This window comes from Lutjanus erythropterus, chromosome 10 (assembly GCF_056507025.1).
Source record: "Lutjanus erythropterus isolate fLutEry1 chromosome 10, fLutEry1.hap2, whole genome shotgun sequence".
Lineage (NCBI taxonomy): Eukaryota > Metazoa > Chordata > Actinopteri > Lutjaniformes > Lutjanidae > Lutjanus > Lutjanus erythropterus.
The window spans coordinates 21352823-21370425 of NC_139326.1; the positions used below are offsets into that span (position 1 = coordinate 21352823).

Here is a 17603-nt window from a genome sequence, read left to right on the forward strand (position 1 = left end):
TTGTAATAATGTCCTAATGTTATATTTTGATTAAAATGATACCTAGATTTTAAAATTCAGTCTTGATGTAATTTACTAAAGGACAAAGTACAAGATTAGTCTTTAGACTGAGGACCTCTTACAAAGAATGTCACATGAATCTGCTGCAAATACAGTTATGTGTTATTTTCTATACAGTATATCCACTTTATTTTGTATCTTAACAGATAACCCCCACTCAATTATATAAGCTGTGGGCTTGTGCTGCATTTTTCATTTGGAAGTTACACAGTTACATAAAAAAACAGCCAAAAAACTGTATATATCACCTGAGGGCCTTCATATTTTATTAATAGTGTTACACATAATAGTTCATTTGTTTACATTGTTTACATCATTACATTGTTTGAGGGAAATATACTGCTAGGTAAATGCATACTTTTGGTTGTGTACTTTATGTTGTTCGGACAACTGAGCGAAGCTAGTTGGCTAATGTCAGTTATCACTTGATGCCATAGCAACCGATATATTGTATTTGATATATTGTATTTAGCACAGAATGCAATATTTTATTAGGTAGTAAACCTATAGAAAAGAGGTTAAATTAATTTATTTTGTAATATTTAACCATTGAATTTACTGTCATCTTTGGGTTCATTTATTGTTTTCTAAAAAAATATACTAGTCACAATAGATCAGAGAATGAGTTTTAATAACTTTTGATAAGTTTCAATGAATAAGTCCCAATACTTTATTATATCAGCCTATTTTATGCCTAATGTAATTCTTATAGTTTATTAGTTTTAGATGGAATTATCAGAGAATGTATTATTTATTGGGATATTTTGATATAGTACCATGTTTTCTGCAACATCACTGCTGTTTTTCTTAATTATTTCAGAGAAAAATCATGTTCATCCTGTGATTCTGGCGTGATTCATGGGTGCAAAACCTACATTGTTCCATGTCCAGGATCTCACTCGGGTAAAGCTCCACCTCTGTTTTGCCGTCAGCTTCGTCCTCATCCAGCCAGCGGTGACTGGGGAACATGTAATGCTTCCCATGGACTGGAACCATAATCTGAACACTGTCCAAGAACCAGCCGGCACGCATGCCTTCGTTCGTGTGGCCAATCATCAGACGGTTGATCTGGTATAAGATTAAATGGATGACACTGTTTAAATTTGATTTAAAAAAAGATATTCTATACACGTTTACTCAGAAGTTGAAACAAAGACATAGCTGAAAAAATAACCAGTGTATTTCTAATGACTGTAATTGTTTAGTTACTATCTATAGGAAAAAGGCCACAAGTTATTGTCAGCATGGGTGAACCTATAATGAACTGAAATTTAAAAACTTTGACTGTGTGCCTTTGAGTAATTATTTATAAAGCTTCTCAGAGTACTTTAAATGGCAGAAATCAACATGTTTCTGCCTCTGCTGTGTCACCTGTCCAATATCAAAGGTTTCCACTGTGAAGATGTCAACGCGTCCCGTCTCAAAGTAGTTCCCCAGGTTGTTGGCAGAGACCACCAGCAGCATCTTACTGGTGTCACCTTTCTCTCCGTAGAGTTTGACAAACACGTTGGAGTCTGAGCTTCCCCCGGGGATGTTACCTGTCTTCACCGCGATGTGATAGTCAAGGTCTGACACACAAACACAAACATAAACTTCAGCATCAGAGGGAGTTCAGATTTAGAATAAATTTAAGCCTCCTCTAACTTACTGTAAAGACGCTGTCCATCTGAGAATGGCACCAGCTCTCTGACAATCTGTCCATCATCCTCGTTGCGGTCCAGCCACCTGCGCAGCACATTCAATGAATAAAAATTCTCCTCTATCAACAATTGCTCAGCGCATTTGCGTCTCTGTATTCACACTGAGGCCAGTGCACCTGTTGCAGGGGAACTCTACAGCATGGGCCTCAGCCTGTCCCTCTTCTCTTACAATCACTTTGTCAAGGACCCAGCCGCAGCCTCCACCTCTGCCATCATGTCCAATCCTCACCCTGCGGATCGTCCCGATGGCTGCTGCCTCAATTATAAACTCATCCAACTGGAAAGACAAAAACACAAGAAGTAACTTCAGAGTCATCACACACATTCAAGTTGGGGAGGCATGTGCCCTACCAGATTTTTTTATATCTGGATTTTTTTAACATTTCTCTTCTATATTTTATCTTAATAAACCCTATGGTATTGGGGTTTAGGCTTAAAGAGGTGTTGCTGAAGTGGATAGTGCACCATCAATCCCTTTTTCAAATGTATGAAAATGAAATGCAATTCTTTAAAGAAACTTAATTGCATTTGAGAAATACAAGCATAATTTGCTTTACAAGATAGTTTGTTCTAGCTAACAAATAGCTTGGCTATTCCTCATATTAAGCTGATTATTTCAAGAAAGGATGGCTGATGTGATCCGTCATTACATTTGAGCAGGAGAGGAGTGTAACGAGTTGAAAGTTCAGTCTGATATCAGGCCAGAAGAGTTAGGGATTACTTTTGTAGTCAAGATTCAAGAGTCAAAATTGACTTACTGTCCCACAGTGTTGGAAATTGCAGAGAGATGTTAAGGTAGGCCTATACTTTGCTATTATTGCACAAAACTTATTCATTGTTTTCTCTTTTTTAAAAAAATCAGCAGATAAAACATTGTTATTATTCAATTTATGTTTCCAGTATTTGTGCTGCAGGTACAGTATGGCAGTATTCTCTTCAGGATTGTCTACTTTAAGCATATAAAGTAAATATTTTTGATTAAAATTAGGCTAGATTAGAGACTGGGCAGAGTCCATCAAGAGATAATGACTGATTATTGGGGTGAAATCCATAATCAGTCTGAAACATGTTCCCCAAACTTCATCGTTGGCATCAACACCAGAAACAGCAGGCAGTATGCTACAAGTAAGGCTAATTAGGTTAATTAGCGGTACACTGATTAGTGATTGGCTCCAGTATGTAGAAGAGACGAGAATAAATTTAATACTTGATTGGGATGGAGACACAAGCAAGAACTGAGACGCATATGAAGAAGGAGAGCACAAAGAATCAAGTTTTCTTCCTGACATTTGACTGAACTCTACATCTAAGAATGAAGTACTGAGTGTACCCACGTTTCCTTTCTCAAACTTGTTGACGTTGTTTTTGCAGTTGACCAGCCACCGATCTCCGGTGTCCCCCTGGTCTCCAATCAGATTGAGAAATACAGATGCATCCGTGCCGCTGCCGCTGATTGTCCCCGTGCAAACTGTCACTCTGTATTTGATCACTGCAGAACAGAACAACGCCACTCTGTCAACTTTTACATTCCTGGCTGTTTGCTCGAGGTGAACACACACGCTTTTACACACCGGGCAGCGGCTCAGGGATGAGTTCTCCGCAGGCAGGGAGCTCCCTCACGACCTCGTTATCATCTTCATTTGTGTCCAGCCATCGCTCACAAGGAAACATATACTTCTCCTTCGTTAATGTCTTCATCAGAGTTGCCTAATTGGAGAAAAACAACGCTGGAGTATCAGAGTATTGGAACACTCAAAGCTCAATCCTCTTAATTTCTAAGGTGCACAAAAATATTTACTTGTCTCTTTTTGGTTGAATGAAATATTAAACTATACTGATGCCTTTCTATGTCTGTTGAGAATATTAGACCGTCCTATTATCCATGTTTTCATGCTAACAGATCCCTACAACTCTGCATATTTAGGAATCACATAATTAACATTAGGAATGCATGGCTGATAAATTATTGGCCGATAATTTATATTATTCTTTATTACTGTGATGAAATTATAGTTGATAATTATCAGCTATAATAGTGTCTGATACGGCAGATTATGTCCAAGCATTTAAATTGATTTTTTAGGCAAAATGCTCTATAAAAAAAACAAAATATGTTCTTTTTTATTTACTATACTAGAAAAAATAAATGAACATTTGAAGAATCAGAACTGTGAAGAAAGCAGAGGATCAAAGATGTAGACAATTTCCTCAGAAAATAATGGAGCTAAAAGGTGAGCGAGTGATGGTTAGAGACATTAATATTACTTCAATGAGATGCTGCTCATGTTGTGTCAGATGATTGTGTAGTTTGTAGTAGATTGCCAGCAAATTAGCAAATCAAAGCCAATATTTGTGTGTTGTCTTTGGGTTCATTTTGTTTTGCTTTGTTTTGTTTTGTTTGACACACCTAAAAGTCAGTCTATTCATCTTTTGCTCATACAGAGAGTGACATAATTCCAAAAAAGTACAAAAACATGAAATCATGACAATGATGATAATAATATCTAATGTGACAAATTATGTCAAAGCATCTGTTTTTAATTTTTAGGCAAAGTGCTCTATGAAAAACAAAGTTTGTGAAGTTTAATAAAATCAATGAACATTTGAAGTGATAATACTGTGCATTCCTAACTGATACATAATTGGCACTGGCTTACACTGGCAGAGTGCATGAAAATTAACTGCAAACTTAGCATATTTAACTTTAACTAAGATTGTATAATTATGGAATTTTGCTTTCCTCACCTTACTCAGATGCCATCCTGCAAAAGGATTTCTCTTCTCATGCCAAATCCGGAATTTGGTCAATTTTCCCAAATCAGGCAGCTCAACCTGTGAGATCACATCAAGATAAAAGTCTCTTATCAAGCCTCATTAACTGTATAATCTAATAATGAGTGTGGTTTTTAACTATGGGATACTTACCATAAACCTGTCCACTTGTCCCTGTTCAAAATTGTCTGTTTTGTTGTCCAGTCTGATCTCATCACTCTTGCCCTTTTCTCCGTACACCTGGAAAGAGATATCTGCATCGGTTCCTGCACCAGGCAGGTCTGACGTCCAGATCCACAGGGACCAGGGGTGCTCTAAGGAGAACGAAATGTCAAATTATCAAATTTGATTTTGGAGCATTGTCATGGTTTGTTATACCTTAGAACAGACCGCTATCTATCATTTAAATCTTAAATCTGACCTTTAAAATCTGAATACTCTACACCGTTGCCTTACAGTCATTAAAGACTGGAGATCACTGAACTTTTTACAGCTGAATGATAACAGAACAGAAATCTTAGTCATTGGCCAGACAAAGCTTCAGTGAGTATTAGTCCTCACATTGGGCATTTAGCAGGGAATATAAAACCATCTGCTAGAAATCATTTGATCAAAATCTGAATTTTGACCATCACCTGAAGAAATTGTTTCAATCTTCCTTTTTACAACTCAGACATACAGGCTCAGTCACTCACAAGCATGGATGAGGTGAAGTTCACCATTTTGCAAAAAACTGTGTGCTTCACTAACTGTGAAGCACTTTGCACCCGCTGTTTTTGAAAAGTGCTATATAACTATAGAGTATTATTATTACTGGCGCCCCATTATCTTTATAATTTGTTTCTCACTGTGACTGAGAGGTAAATGTAGCCACTCCTTTCCCCTGTGCTGCCTGGAGTTTTATAAGTCTGTTTTTTACAGTCTAACTCCAGCAGCAGAAGTTGACAGAAGCAGCTTGTGATGAGGGGGTTGCCAGTTTGATTAGTTCTGCTCACAGTTCAGTGGAGCACGTGAAATGGAATTTTTGCTTGTTAAAATATATTTTCAGGGCAGAAACCATCATGTTGAACACAGTGATTTTAGTGCACAGCTCCCAACATTTGTGTGACTGTGAATAGACAAAATCTACTGTATATGTTTGTAGACCAGAAGAAAGTAAAAAAAATCACAACTGTCCTCACCATTTACTTCTCTTTTAAAAGAGATATTGGACTTTTCACAAGCAAACAGAAAAACAACACTAAAATTACAAAGTGGAATAAAAGTAGCTGCCTGCTGAGTCATTATGCAAATGTGTGATAAATATGAGGAAGTTTTGAAGAGAGTTTTGAATGTTTCTGCTCTGTGTTTTGGGAAATAATTAGTGAAAATGACAGTATTTACTGCCGATGCTGACTAGTCATAATTACTGATGTTCAACTTACTCTTCTGTCTCTTCTGCCTGAGTGACACCATCTCATAGAGTTCTCTTTCTATCAGCCCGTCTCCCTCCTTCTCATCCAACCATTTGCCACACGGGAAGGTCTGCTCAATCCCTGTGAACGGACAGTACACCACCACCTGCGAAAAAACATTGATTCAGCTGAATTAACTCACAGTGAGTAACAGACTGTAGTGTGTGTGTACAGTATGTGTGGACGCTCAGTTTACCTTGTCGCAGTACCACCCAGCACTGACTCCATCATTGTCGTGTCCAATAGTTACTCTGCTGAGGGGACTGAGAAGCGCTGCAATCTCAACATTAAAGATATCTGTCAGGCCCCGCTCAAACTTTCCTCCCTCCAAAAATACCTGGATCAAACACATTTAAGACAAGATCAAGTCAGGAGAGATTTAATCACATGCATAATCAGTGGTCTGAATTTATGAATTCATAACTAGAGACTTTGTTTCAAAGGTAATCTAGGTAACACATTTTGCATCAGTATCATGCACACACCATGGCTGGATAAACAAAAAAAAGCACATACTGAGACTCATCAAAGTAAAAGATGCAGCAAAATTGCCCACGCTGTCACTGCAGTTCGAAAACACCAAATCAATGACCATTTAACAATAAAAATGTCCCCAAGGCAAAATAAAAACTCTTTCAGAACAAACAGTTCTCTTTCACTGCAAAACTAATCATTGCAGCCAACAATTTCTTTCCCAAATTAAAGGGTATCTTTAGTATTTTTTCAACGTGGACCCCATGTTTTCCTATATTTTTGTGCCATAAGTGACTTATTGGGACAACAATTTTTGAAATTGGCCCAGCAGTGAACAAGACCGCTGATTACACCCTCAGCTGTGTAATGGGCTGCAATGTAATCCATATTGGCAATTCTGAACCATTAAAGTATGTACAGTTCAACTGTTTGTTGTGCCTCTGACATGCTTAGACTGATAATCTGTGTCTGACAACATTTTGGAAGGGATCCCTGCACAAATGATTTTTTTTTAAAGAGTAATATCCTTTCTATTTAACAAGAAACAGCAGATTTGTTGCTCTTGCTAAAGCTACCAGATTCTATTTACAGAAACAGTAATTTTATCATCATAAAACACATGTCATTCATACTTGAGAGACACAAAATAAAACTCACCAAAACTGTCTTGGCTCATCTTCCCACTGCTCCAGCAATCACCAACTTTGGTTTGGTTGAAATAAACTCTTAGATGTGAAAATTTTATGGCTCTACATATGTTTTGTCAGTGCTGCTTTGCTGATGTCCAACCTCCATCTCGCTCCTCTCCAGATATTTTCATATCTAATGTAATGAGTTTATTCTGACCAAACCACAGTTGGTGATTGTTAGAACAGCCCAGGTGGTTGTGATGTGTGTTTGTTTGTTTTTGTTTCTGTCAAGAAATTGCTGTTTTTTTTAATTCCAGGTTTTATTTGGTTTGGAGACATGTTTGTCTGATGGTAAATGCTTTAATGTTTTTGCACTGCACTACTCAAAAATGAATTATTCAGCAAACAGTGCCCAGTCCAGGTTGAAAAATAAAGGTATCCTTTAAGCTCAAGGTCTTTATCTGCTCTATTTCATACAACCTTAGGTGGACAAACTGCTGCAGCCTTTGTTTTTTAAATTAAGTACAAGTTATCTACCCTGTTTATAGTATCTCCTCATTACCTTGCCGCTGTTCTTCATGCCTTTCGAACCATGCATCACAATGTGGATTTTGGAGTTGGTCCCGGCACCTCGGATGTTTCCTGTCACAATCTGGACGTTGTACACAATACCTAGTGGGTACAGTTACATGTCGGGCTATCAGAGGCTGTGCCAGCAGGTCACTATGGTTCATGACACCAATACTCCCCAAGGAGCTGAGCAGGAACCAGATCAACCAGATCTAAACATTGATAGCCTGATCCAAGAATTAATGATCACATAGCGGGCCTCTGGCAAGCTGGAGAGAAAACACATTTTTCTTTTTGGACTGAATAAGAAGATATAAAACAGAAAATTATCCGCTCCTTGGAAATAGAAATGTTATGTTCTTACAATCCTTCATGATATACTTTTCAGACTGGGAGGTGGACAATTATTCCAAAATGAGGTAACTAATTTTAAGGAAACTGCCAAGTATTGAGTTGATTTTCATGCTTGCCTCTGTACTCACTGACATGAGGTTTCCTTTGGAGAAATTAAAAGATCAGTTATAGTTAAAGCAGTTTTTCCAGGCCTGTAAACATATTTCAGCCTCACCTGTGGGCTGGCTCCCCCCCACCAAAATGTCTCTTTGGATCTTCCCATCATCCTCATCGAGGGCAAACCAACGACTGACTGGGAATTCATACACTATTTTGTTCCCGAGATCATCCACTATCACCTGTGTGAAAACGGGGGGGGAAAAAAATAAGGAAATAAGAACATAGTCATTGCCAAAATGCTAAGCTCAAAGTCATTAGTCATTATTAGTCATTATTATTGGTCAAATGACTGATCAAAAACATTTAGTGCAATAACTGGCCACAAATGTTTGATAAGTGGTTTCTCTCATTACCTCTTTATTTGGCATTATACTTTAACTTTAATACTGCAGTACTGAATATACAGGTGTGTAGGTCACATTATTGACCAAATATCACGTTCCATCTCACAGAAAATGTTATTGTAGAATGATAAAAAGAGGATAAAACAGATTGCCTTTGTTGAAATTATAGTTAATAAAACTATTGGGGTTCTCAAATCAGTCTTTAAAACTCTGAAGAGCAATGCCTATTTGCATGTTCATTCTCATTTTTGAGGATTACTTGCATAATTTTACTGTAGCTTTGTCTGTTTAATGAAAGTAAACAATTATATAATAATATTATATATCTCTAATATGTCTCCTGTGAGCATATGCAGAACACATGACAGCGTAATAGGGCCATTATAGGTAATTAATAAATAAATACAGAGCTGGTGGGAGGATGATAATATTCTGAGAAAAAAAAAGAATTTTCCAGATTAAGGTTGCAGGCATAATACACAGCAAGTAGCAGCGTCTGTGGTGCGATAGGGTTGAACCAACCTTGCAAAGTGAAGCAATGTGGCTCCTTCACCAAAACAAAACAGTTTTTCAAGCATCAGGTTTTGTGTTAATGTGTAAATGTGTTTTGTGTCTTTTTCTTTCTCAAATTTCTGACTTTATAACTTTATAACTTATGCAATATGCATTTTTTTCTCTCACAAATTTACAACTTTAATTTTGGATATTTTTTATATCTGAATATTACTCCCCTCATCTGGCTCCTTATACACCGTCGTAGGCAAGTAATTTCCACATCAGCACAAACCATATGTTTATTAATAAATTCATTATTGTTGTCGCTGTTGATCTTTGGCGTCCATCTACGCTGCAGCCGCCAACAAATCTACTGACTTGTCTATCTGTTTGCTGTAAGACAATCCCTTAATGGGCCACGGTGGTTTTCCTTTACACAGAGGGTAGAATGACAACATACGTGTCCTGCGTATGTGTGTGCGCGTGAGTTTGTGCATGTGTGCATCTGTTTGAATGAACTCATGTCTCAGTTGCGTACACTGTATGTGTTGGAGGAGCAGAGGCACCAGTCTCAGATGAGACAACTGAGAGGGAATAAGAGGATCACATGTCTTAAGTACCTCTCAAAGGCAGAACCGAGCAGAATGAGGCACAGTAATACTCTACGGTACTGTAAAACCCTTAGGTTACACATGACATGAAAACTGAAAGTAACACGTTTTTCTGCAATGATGTGTCTCAAGAACTGATGGAGGACATTTAGCTTTGAGCACCAATGTCATGTATTTCAAATACATTTCTTTAATGTCTCTCCACATTCACTGTGTCTGATCTGACTTTTTTCATGAGCAGGATGTTTTATAAAGTCACACAAAAAACACAGCTTGCATTTTGGATTTTTTTCACCCACGATTCTGTTTTAACAGCAGCAGGAGAGCCTTGTGTTAATTGTGGTGGGCTGCCACAAGTAAATTAATGTATATGTCTTGTCTGTCTGTTTCTTACCTTGTCCACAAACCATCCTGCTGAAGAGCCTTTGTTATTGTGGCCAATGGTGATTTTCCTCACTTTTCCCAAGTTTGGTGCTTCAAGAGTGAACTTGTCCTCTGTCCCCTTTTCAAAGTTATTTTTGTCATTGTCAAGTCGCCTTTCACCTAAAATAACAACACAGTTTGAAATTTCTATCAGATAAATCTGGATTTTAAACCCAAGTGGGGAAGAACTGAATGCATTAAAACTGTTATTTACTGTGGGAGAAGGTTGAGTATATGAACACAGACTGTGTGAGACAAACATAGTACTTGTGCTGAAATTTACCTGTGTCTCCAAACTCCCCAAAGATGTTGATGAAAACATCTGCGTCTGTTCCACTGCCTTTTATATCTGCAGTGAAAACACTCACTACATACTTATTATCTGGAAAATTAAGAACAAAAGTTAAAAAAACAACAACAACTATTTAAAAGCAAACTTTACATAAGAACTTCAAAATAGTCAAAAACAACCCTGTGTGACAAACACTGTGAATAAAAATAATTTTGGCCTGTTTGGGCTGATTCATTGGGAAAAAAATGAGATGCCACAAATACTATCATCCCATAAAATAAGGTATTTGTTACATATACACTTATAGGCTCATATCTGTGTACACTTACATTTGGGCATGTCCATGGGGTCCATGCTGCCCAGCAGGTCTCTGACATAAAGGCTGTCTCCCTCCACCTTACTCAACCAGTTGTTACAAGCAAAGTAAAACCTCAGGTGAGGCCTGATGACATCTGTCACCATCACTCTGTCCAGGAACCAGCTGGCATTCATGCCGGTGTTATCATGCTCAATCCTAAGGCAACAAAAGAATAACATTTATGTAAATCTCACACACAGACTCAGTTTTCACCAAAATTAATTCAGGGGAGGAAACAAATCTCTCTAAATCTTATTCAAGGTCAACAGTGATGACAAGTTTTACCTTATCTTTTTCAAAGGTCCAACATTGTGAGTTCTAATTCTGAACACATCAGTTTTGGCCCTTTCAAAAGCCGTGCGACTCCTGAAATCACAATAAAGTTAAAGTTTGAGAGCCACCCTGAATTACATCCCATTTTCAAACTCTTAACTACAAAATACGTGTAAAAGCATCAAACAGAAAAGTGTTCAGCAAACACAGGAAAAATATCAAAATATTCCACATTCACTCATGGTGCATAATGAAGCATAAACACTATGTATGACAAAATCATGCAGCAAATCATGTCATGCAAACTGATTACAAATCTAACATCAACATCACAGCACACAGTCAGCTGTCTGAGCAGCCATTCTTTCATAACCACCACTGCATCGAGAAATAAATACCTTTTTTCTGTGCTGTTAAAGAGGAGAAAAAACACAAAATTTCAGTTCACGAACAAGAACCTGCTCAATCAAATATGCTGTACAACTGGTAAAGGTTATAACTGAGGCCTCTGGATAGAGCAGTATGCAAATATCTCTCTGATCTTTATTTTACCAAAGTCTTTGAACTTCATTTCAACAAGTGCAGATGACCTTACAAATTCCAGTAATCTTACTTGCTGGCCAGATGGACTTTGGGAGTGATGCCATATTCTCCGAACAGAGTGACAAACACGTTGGCGTCAGTGCCTGCTCCTCTCTCATCACCAGTGATGGTCACCACCTCATACACTAGAAGGTTTAATGAAATAATACAAATGGAGAAGCACTGTTATGTTAACACCAGGACAAAGTGTGTTATAAGAAGCACAGGGGCAGGATGGTAACATACCATAGTAAATGGTGATACACAGCTATATTCTGTGTATCTACATGCAATTTTTTGTGTTTTAGTAGTTTGTTAGTAGTAAACAAACATTGCAGATACATTTGTTTATAGTTTAAATACATTTTAAAAAAGTAGTAGATAATCAGATAAAGTTTTAAGTCCCTCGATTCAACTGTGATGTGTGTATGTGGAGAGAGAGATCAGATAAATGATGAGCGTGGCTTTACATTGGGAATTTACATTTAACAGTCTGAGCCAAGAAGTAACCTTAGGTGGACTGTGAAGACCTTATGACAGGTGAGTGACAGGTGTCATATAACTGTGGGTTGAAGATAACATACTGACAGTACATGGACACCACTTCACTCAGTGTAATGTTACCATGAACATCAAACAAAGTATACAGTAAGGACATTAATGCTGGAGCCACTCAGACTCCTGTAATTGCACTAAAGGATTCACCTCTCCTCTGGGTCTCAGATGCCAGAACTTGCATCAAATCAATCAAATTTTAATGTACAGCACTTTGTAACATTGTGAAGGAAAGTGCTATATAAAATTTATTATATTATTATATCAACATGCTTTCTCTCTAAAGAGTATTAAAATGTGTTATTTTACAGGTTGAGATAAAAGTTTGCATTACCTTTCTTTTTGTGGTACTCATCCTCATAGTTCTCCACCTTTTCTGGCTCGTAGTTGCGTAGCTCATTCTCATAGATTTCAACGTAGTTTTCAACCTTCTTCTTCTTGCCTTTTGTCTTCTTGGTGTCTTCATCGCTATCTCCTCTCACCGAACCTTTCTTCTTCTTGTCTTTCTTTTTCTTTTTCCCTTCTTCTTCATCCCCAGTTGCCTGTTCTTCCTCTTTCTCAGAGTCCTTCTTGGATTTTTTGTCTTCACCTTTGGACTTCTTATCCTTTGACCCCATCTTGTCTTTGACCGAGGATTTCTTTGATCCTTTCTTAGTGGTCTCAATCACATCAGGGAGTTTCCCCCCTCTCTTTTTACTCTTGGAGTCATTGTTGTTACCCTCGTTATCAGTATTCTGTGACTCACTGCTCAACTCATCTCCGCTCTCCTCTTTGGCTTTCTTCTTTTTCTTTTTGACCTTGTCTTTATCTTTCCCCCTCTTTTTGGTGCTCCTCACATCAAGTAAAGATGTGTCAGAATTGTATCCTTCTTCATCGCTGCCTTTAAACTTCTTCTTAAGTCGTCCAGCATCCTCCGATTCACTGACGTGTTTACTTTTCTTCTTGGGTTTTGGTTCCTGATCCTCTGAGTCTTCGTCATCTACATCTTTGGTTTCCTCCTCTGAGCTCTGTCTTGTTTTTTTCTTTTTTGTGGGCATCTTTAATTTATTTACTACCTTGTAACTGTAACCGATTCCTGTGTGTTCCGGTGAAACTTGATTAAACTGACCCGTGGCTCTGCAGGAGTGACCCTCTGGCAGCACAAGTCTGAGTCAGAGTGCACACAGGCTGCTGTTTGGCAGGTTGCTGGGGAAGTCCCTCTCTGCTGGTTATCCTGACCTACAACAGCAGCAGATGCTCTGACCTCATTAAAAATGTTAATCTACTTGTTGTCACATGACCAGAGGAAGAAACACACCCTGGGAATGAAGAGTTTCCAGAAAAATCCACATAGATGAGCAGTAATCTCCCTATTATAAAAGCCTTTCAAGTCAAAACTTACTTAAGAAATATTTAGCTGATAATTCTTAAGTATTATCAGCTAAATGTACTTAAAGTAGCAAAAGAAAAAGTATTAATTGTGCAGTTAAATCTGCCCTGTCAGTGTTTAAGTATCATATATGATGTTTTTGGATTAATATGACTGCTGCATTAATCTATATGTTGCATTTTACTGCTGCAGGCGTTAAAGGTTGAGATAACTTCATACAGACCTACTCTTGGTAGAACTGAATGATTTTGAAAAAATATCTAACTGCAATTTGATTCATATTGCAATAGTGATATGATATGCATTATCAGAGGAATAGTTCATTGATGACAATTTTTACATTATTATTCTCTCCAAACATCTTTGTTTGGGTCTGTACCAAAGAAAGATGTTTTCTTAACTCTGAATTTGAATTTGATGTGGAGGCCAGGACATCTCTGCAGCACAACAATAGCTACAAGTGCCTTAAAATATTATTTTTTATGATGATACTATTACTTTTAATGTCTAATTGATGGCTTGGTCACATAGGGATTTGAAGCCTTGACCTTCAGACTCCCAGAGAAGGTGACTTACAGAGTGCACCACCAGAGAGACAAACTTCTTACACACCTTACAAGCTGAGGCAGTCACATCAGATGTGCAAAACTGGGGCCTTTTTTTTTTATCAGTTTAAACTTAAAATATTTACAAAAGTCAAAATCTTCGTGATAAAATTCTGAAAAAAAAAAAAAAATCACAAATTATTCTGCTGGTTTCGGGTGTTTCGTCAGATATTTTGGTAGCGTTTCATCAAACACTGACCAAAAAGAAAATGTTGTGCATACAGAACAAATCAGAACAAATATCACTGCGCAGTCACCGTTTGGCCAATCTTAACACAATTTGAAACACTTGATATCAACCATCTAGAGAACGTCTGTGCTGACTTTGGTTTGCATTTTCATTCTTGTTGTCTGAGTAGTGGAAGTAATATGCAATGCACCTGCCAATTTTAGTAAATTTTTGACAGTTTTTGCAGAGAAAAATAATAAAGAAAGAATAATCAGAAAACCAAAGGCGACACTCCTTGAATCTCTAATAATTTGATAATTTAATTATGTTGTATAGTTTCTATTTCATTCTATTCTTATTTTCTTCTTTTATTTTATAAACATAATAATTTATTATATATTTTGTGTGTATTTCTATTTTGCACTACTGTACCTGTAATTCCCTCCAGGGGATCAATTAAGGATTATTAATATAGTATAATGTAATATAATATAATACAATACACTTTCACATTACACAGTAATTTGAGTCAGTATTATTAGATATATTGCTCATGCATATACAGATTTCCCAGATTATTTCACTGTCAAAAATACAGCTTTCTTTGTTTTCCAAATGTAATTTATCTCTGTTAGTGGATAGGGATAGCATCATATTAATATTCATCAGACCACAGCAGCTAATTTAACTTTAATTTTTAAAATAAATGAAAATGCATGTGCAATGGAGAGAAGTCCTCTGCAGTCTGTGCTTTTTGTGTAAGTCTCAATGCAACCAGCAGAGGGAGACACCTTCTTTTACATTTGGATTCACAGTGCGTTAGTTTTTGCACCTTTGCATTCATTTAACAGAGGAGGAACACTGGTTGCATCATTCAGATTATGACAGTTTTATTAAAAGGCCCACAGCTTCTTTTCTTTTTCCAGGATTTCCACTAAAAGCCTTTTTCTCCTCAGTTGTTGTACATTTGATGACAACCCTTCCATATTTACTTAATGCTAGAAACACAAAACAAAACAAGAAAAACAGCAAAAACAAATACCGTGTACATTTAAACAAGCTTTATGCATTATAAAGCTATTTTACATACATAAAATGTGAATATTACATTCAAAAATCTTTATTTTCTTCACTGTAAAACATATAGTCACCTTCCTATACAGAGCATGTACAAAGCAAATCCAAATATGACAACAAAGATTCTGAATATATTTTCAGACTCTTTGTGATGTGTAAAGCCTTTTCACACAGAAAACTGATGATGAAAATGTGGAAATTGTGACTACTGCCGGCTGCAAAATAGCGTCCCATCCTGTATTCTTCTTGTGTCTGGGTAAGTGTTTTTGTCTCCACTTTCAGCAATGTTTCCTTTGGCTGAACAGTAGACATATTGCCATGTGGGCATGATCAGCCACAATGAATCCCTGGATGCTCTTCCTCTTCCTTGTCCTCATCTTCCCCCTTCTGTTTCCCTCTGCCTTCCTCTCTCTGCCTGACTGTCTCTCTGCAGTGCTACAAACAATTTAACTGAATGTTTGCACCTGTGAGTGGTCAGTGTGGCCAAAGTTGGGGTTTTATTACTGGAAGCATGTTGTAACTTATGATTAGAGTTTGATTTAAAAGCCAAAAATGTGTAAGTATTTTTGCAGAAAGTGGTTAAGAGTGTGGTATACCTCAGTTTCGGGTCATTACATGTGTCATATTCCACTCTGAGTGCTATATTTTCTCATTTAAATTCCCTTTAAATGTTGCTGTTCAGTTATGCAATCACAATGTACACAAAAGTGATCCTTTAACTGTTTTTGCAGATGTATTTGGATTCCAAGGGGCACATTAAAATGGATCACCAAATTAATTAGGAGAAACAGCTGTTACATAACATGACAAATCTGTTAGACTATGCAAAGTAATGAGACCCAAATCAGTTTTCTTTAAAAAAAAAAAAAAAAAAAGAAGAAGAGCGAGAGAGAGGGAGAAACAGAAACTTGCTGCCCTGCTCCGTGACCTTTCTTGTGGACAGGGCTGTTAGGTTAGGAGATTGACATGTTTGTAAGATGCATATCAAGGATGCATGCAGGAAAATGAGTCCCACCAAGTCTTTTAAGATGTTTGTCCTGAAATTAGAGGAGTTTCCAACTTCTGCTAGATTCATCAAGAGCAAAGGAAGCATTTTTAAACTACAGAGGGGCAGATGGGCTGTCATGGGTGTATACGTGTCCATCGGGGGACAGATAATGGACTTCAGACACAGCATTTATCTATAGTTTGTTTGAAGAAAGATTCAAAGGATTTGAATCCCAAAGCTCATGTCATCGGTCAACTTGTTATCATTGCACCACTGATACGACTTGAACTATGTTTGTCCTTTCTTCTTTGGTTCACCAGAATCAACTATAAGAGGGACTCAGTTGGAGGGCCACCTGCCACCCTATCAGAGGCTAGATTTGGCTTACGGCCTGCAAGTTATGTATCACTGATCCATAATTTGCAACTGGGAACCATGATAATAGTCTGCCCGAATCTGTCTACATTATATGTGTTGAAAGGTTTTTCAACCTGGTGTCACGCCAAAGTCTGTAATAGACCTACTGGCCCACTGTGACAGTATCACGTTTTGCCTCACATATGCACCTAGAAAGTACACACATAGTACACATGTTCTCATTCCACAGTTGAGAACGCAATATAACATATTATCTGGTTAACAAGGATTTAGCAATTAAAGTGACGGTCGTAGTTTGGTTAGGCTTAGTCAACAAAGCAAACTGGTTGGGTTTAAATAACTAAGTTTCATGAGCCTAAGAATAAAACCACCAGGCACCGTTAAAAATAATTGGGTGTTTGTGTGTGTTTGTTGGATATTTATGGTCTATAGGCTTCACAGTTTAAATACCACTTAAAATTGTTGCCATTCATGCAAGCTATGTTACCTTGTAAACAGTATATTTAACTATTTAGACTGCCATGGTTTGCTTTCTGACACCTGACTTGTGTGTCTTTAGATAAATGAGAGGGAAACAAACAGAACAACATCGTTCTGCACATAAAGTTCTGGTAATTTAAATGCACATCCACAACACCCTTATCCATTATCAAATCTGAAAAATTTAATGAACTGAGTGATTTATTTTAGAGACATAAACATCAAGTAGCGATGAAAACTCTAGTGGGAGTCTTCATAGATTTCAGATTATAAGCTTAATTTGTTTCCCAAAGCTGCAAATGTTTATTTTCTATCCCGTCCAGAAGGAACTTCGTGATAACATAGCTGCGGCTCCGCGACACAGAAGACACTCTGCAAAGACTCTCAAAACAAACTCAGTGGAGGGTCTTACAGGATGCACAGAAGGAAATG

At 37.4% G+C, this 17603-nt stretch overlaps 1 protein-coding gene across 1 annotated transcript in view; it reads right to left on the reverse strand.

Annotated features, from left to right (window-relative positions):
* Positions 1–13341, reverse strand: part of loxhd1b (lipoxygenase homology PLAT domains 1b) — a 32503-nt gene extending 19162 nt beyond the window's left edge. The window contains exons 1-19 of the mRNA XM_084728661.1: positions 12440–13341; positions 11582–11696; positions 11367–11378; positions 10981–11061; positions 10667–10851; positions 10329–10427; positions 10017–10165; positions 8228–8351; positions 7652–7761; positions 6183–6323; positions 5957–6092; positions 4686–4846; positions 4506–4592; positions 3332–3467; positions 3095–3249; positions 1877–2037; positions 1709–1785; positions 1432–1628; positions 936–1128 (exon numbers count right to left, since the gene is read on the reverse strand). Of these exons, the coding sequence (XP_084584787.1) occupies positions 936–1128; positions 1432–1628; positions 1709–1785; positions 1877–2037; positions 3095–3249; positions 3332–3467; positions 4506–4592; positions 4686–4846; positions 5957–6092; positions 6183–6323; positions 7652–7761; positions 8228–8351; positions 10017–10165; positions 10329–10427; positions 10667–10851; positions 10981–11061; positions 11367–11378; positions 11582–11696; positions 12440–13142 (3022 nt within the window). The 5' untranslated portion in view covers positions 13143–13341. The remainder of the gene's footprint in view (positions 1–935; positions 1129–1431; positions 1629–1708; positions 1786–1876; positions 2038–3094; positions 3250–3331; positions 3468–4505; positions 4593–4685; positions 4847–5956; positions 6093–6182; positions 6324–7651; positions 7762–8227; positions 8352–10016; positions 10166–10328; positions 10428–10666; positions 10852–10980; positions 11062–11366; positions 11379–11581; positions 11697–12439) is intronic.
* Positions 13342–17603: the final 4262 nt, after the last annotated feature.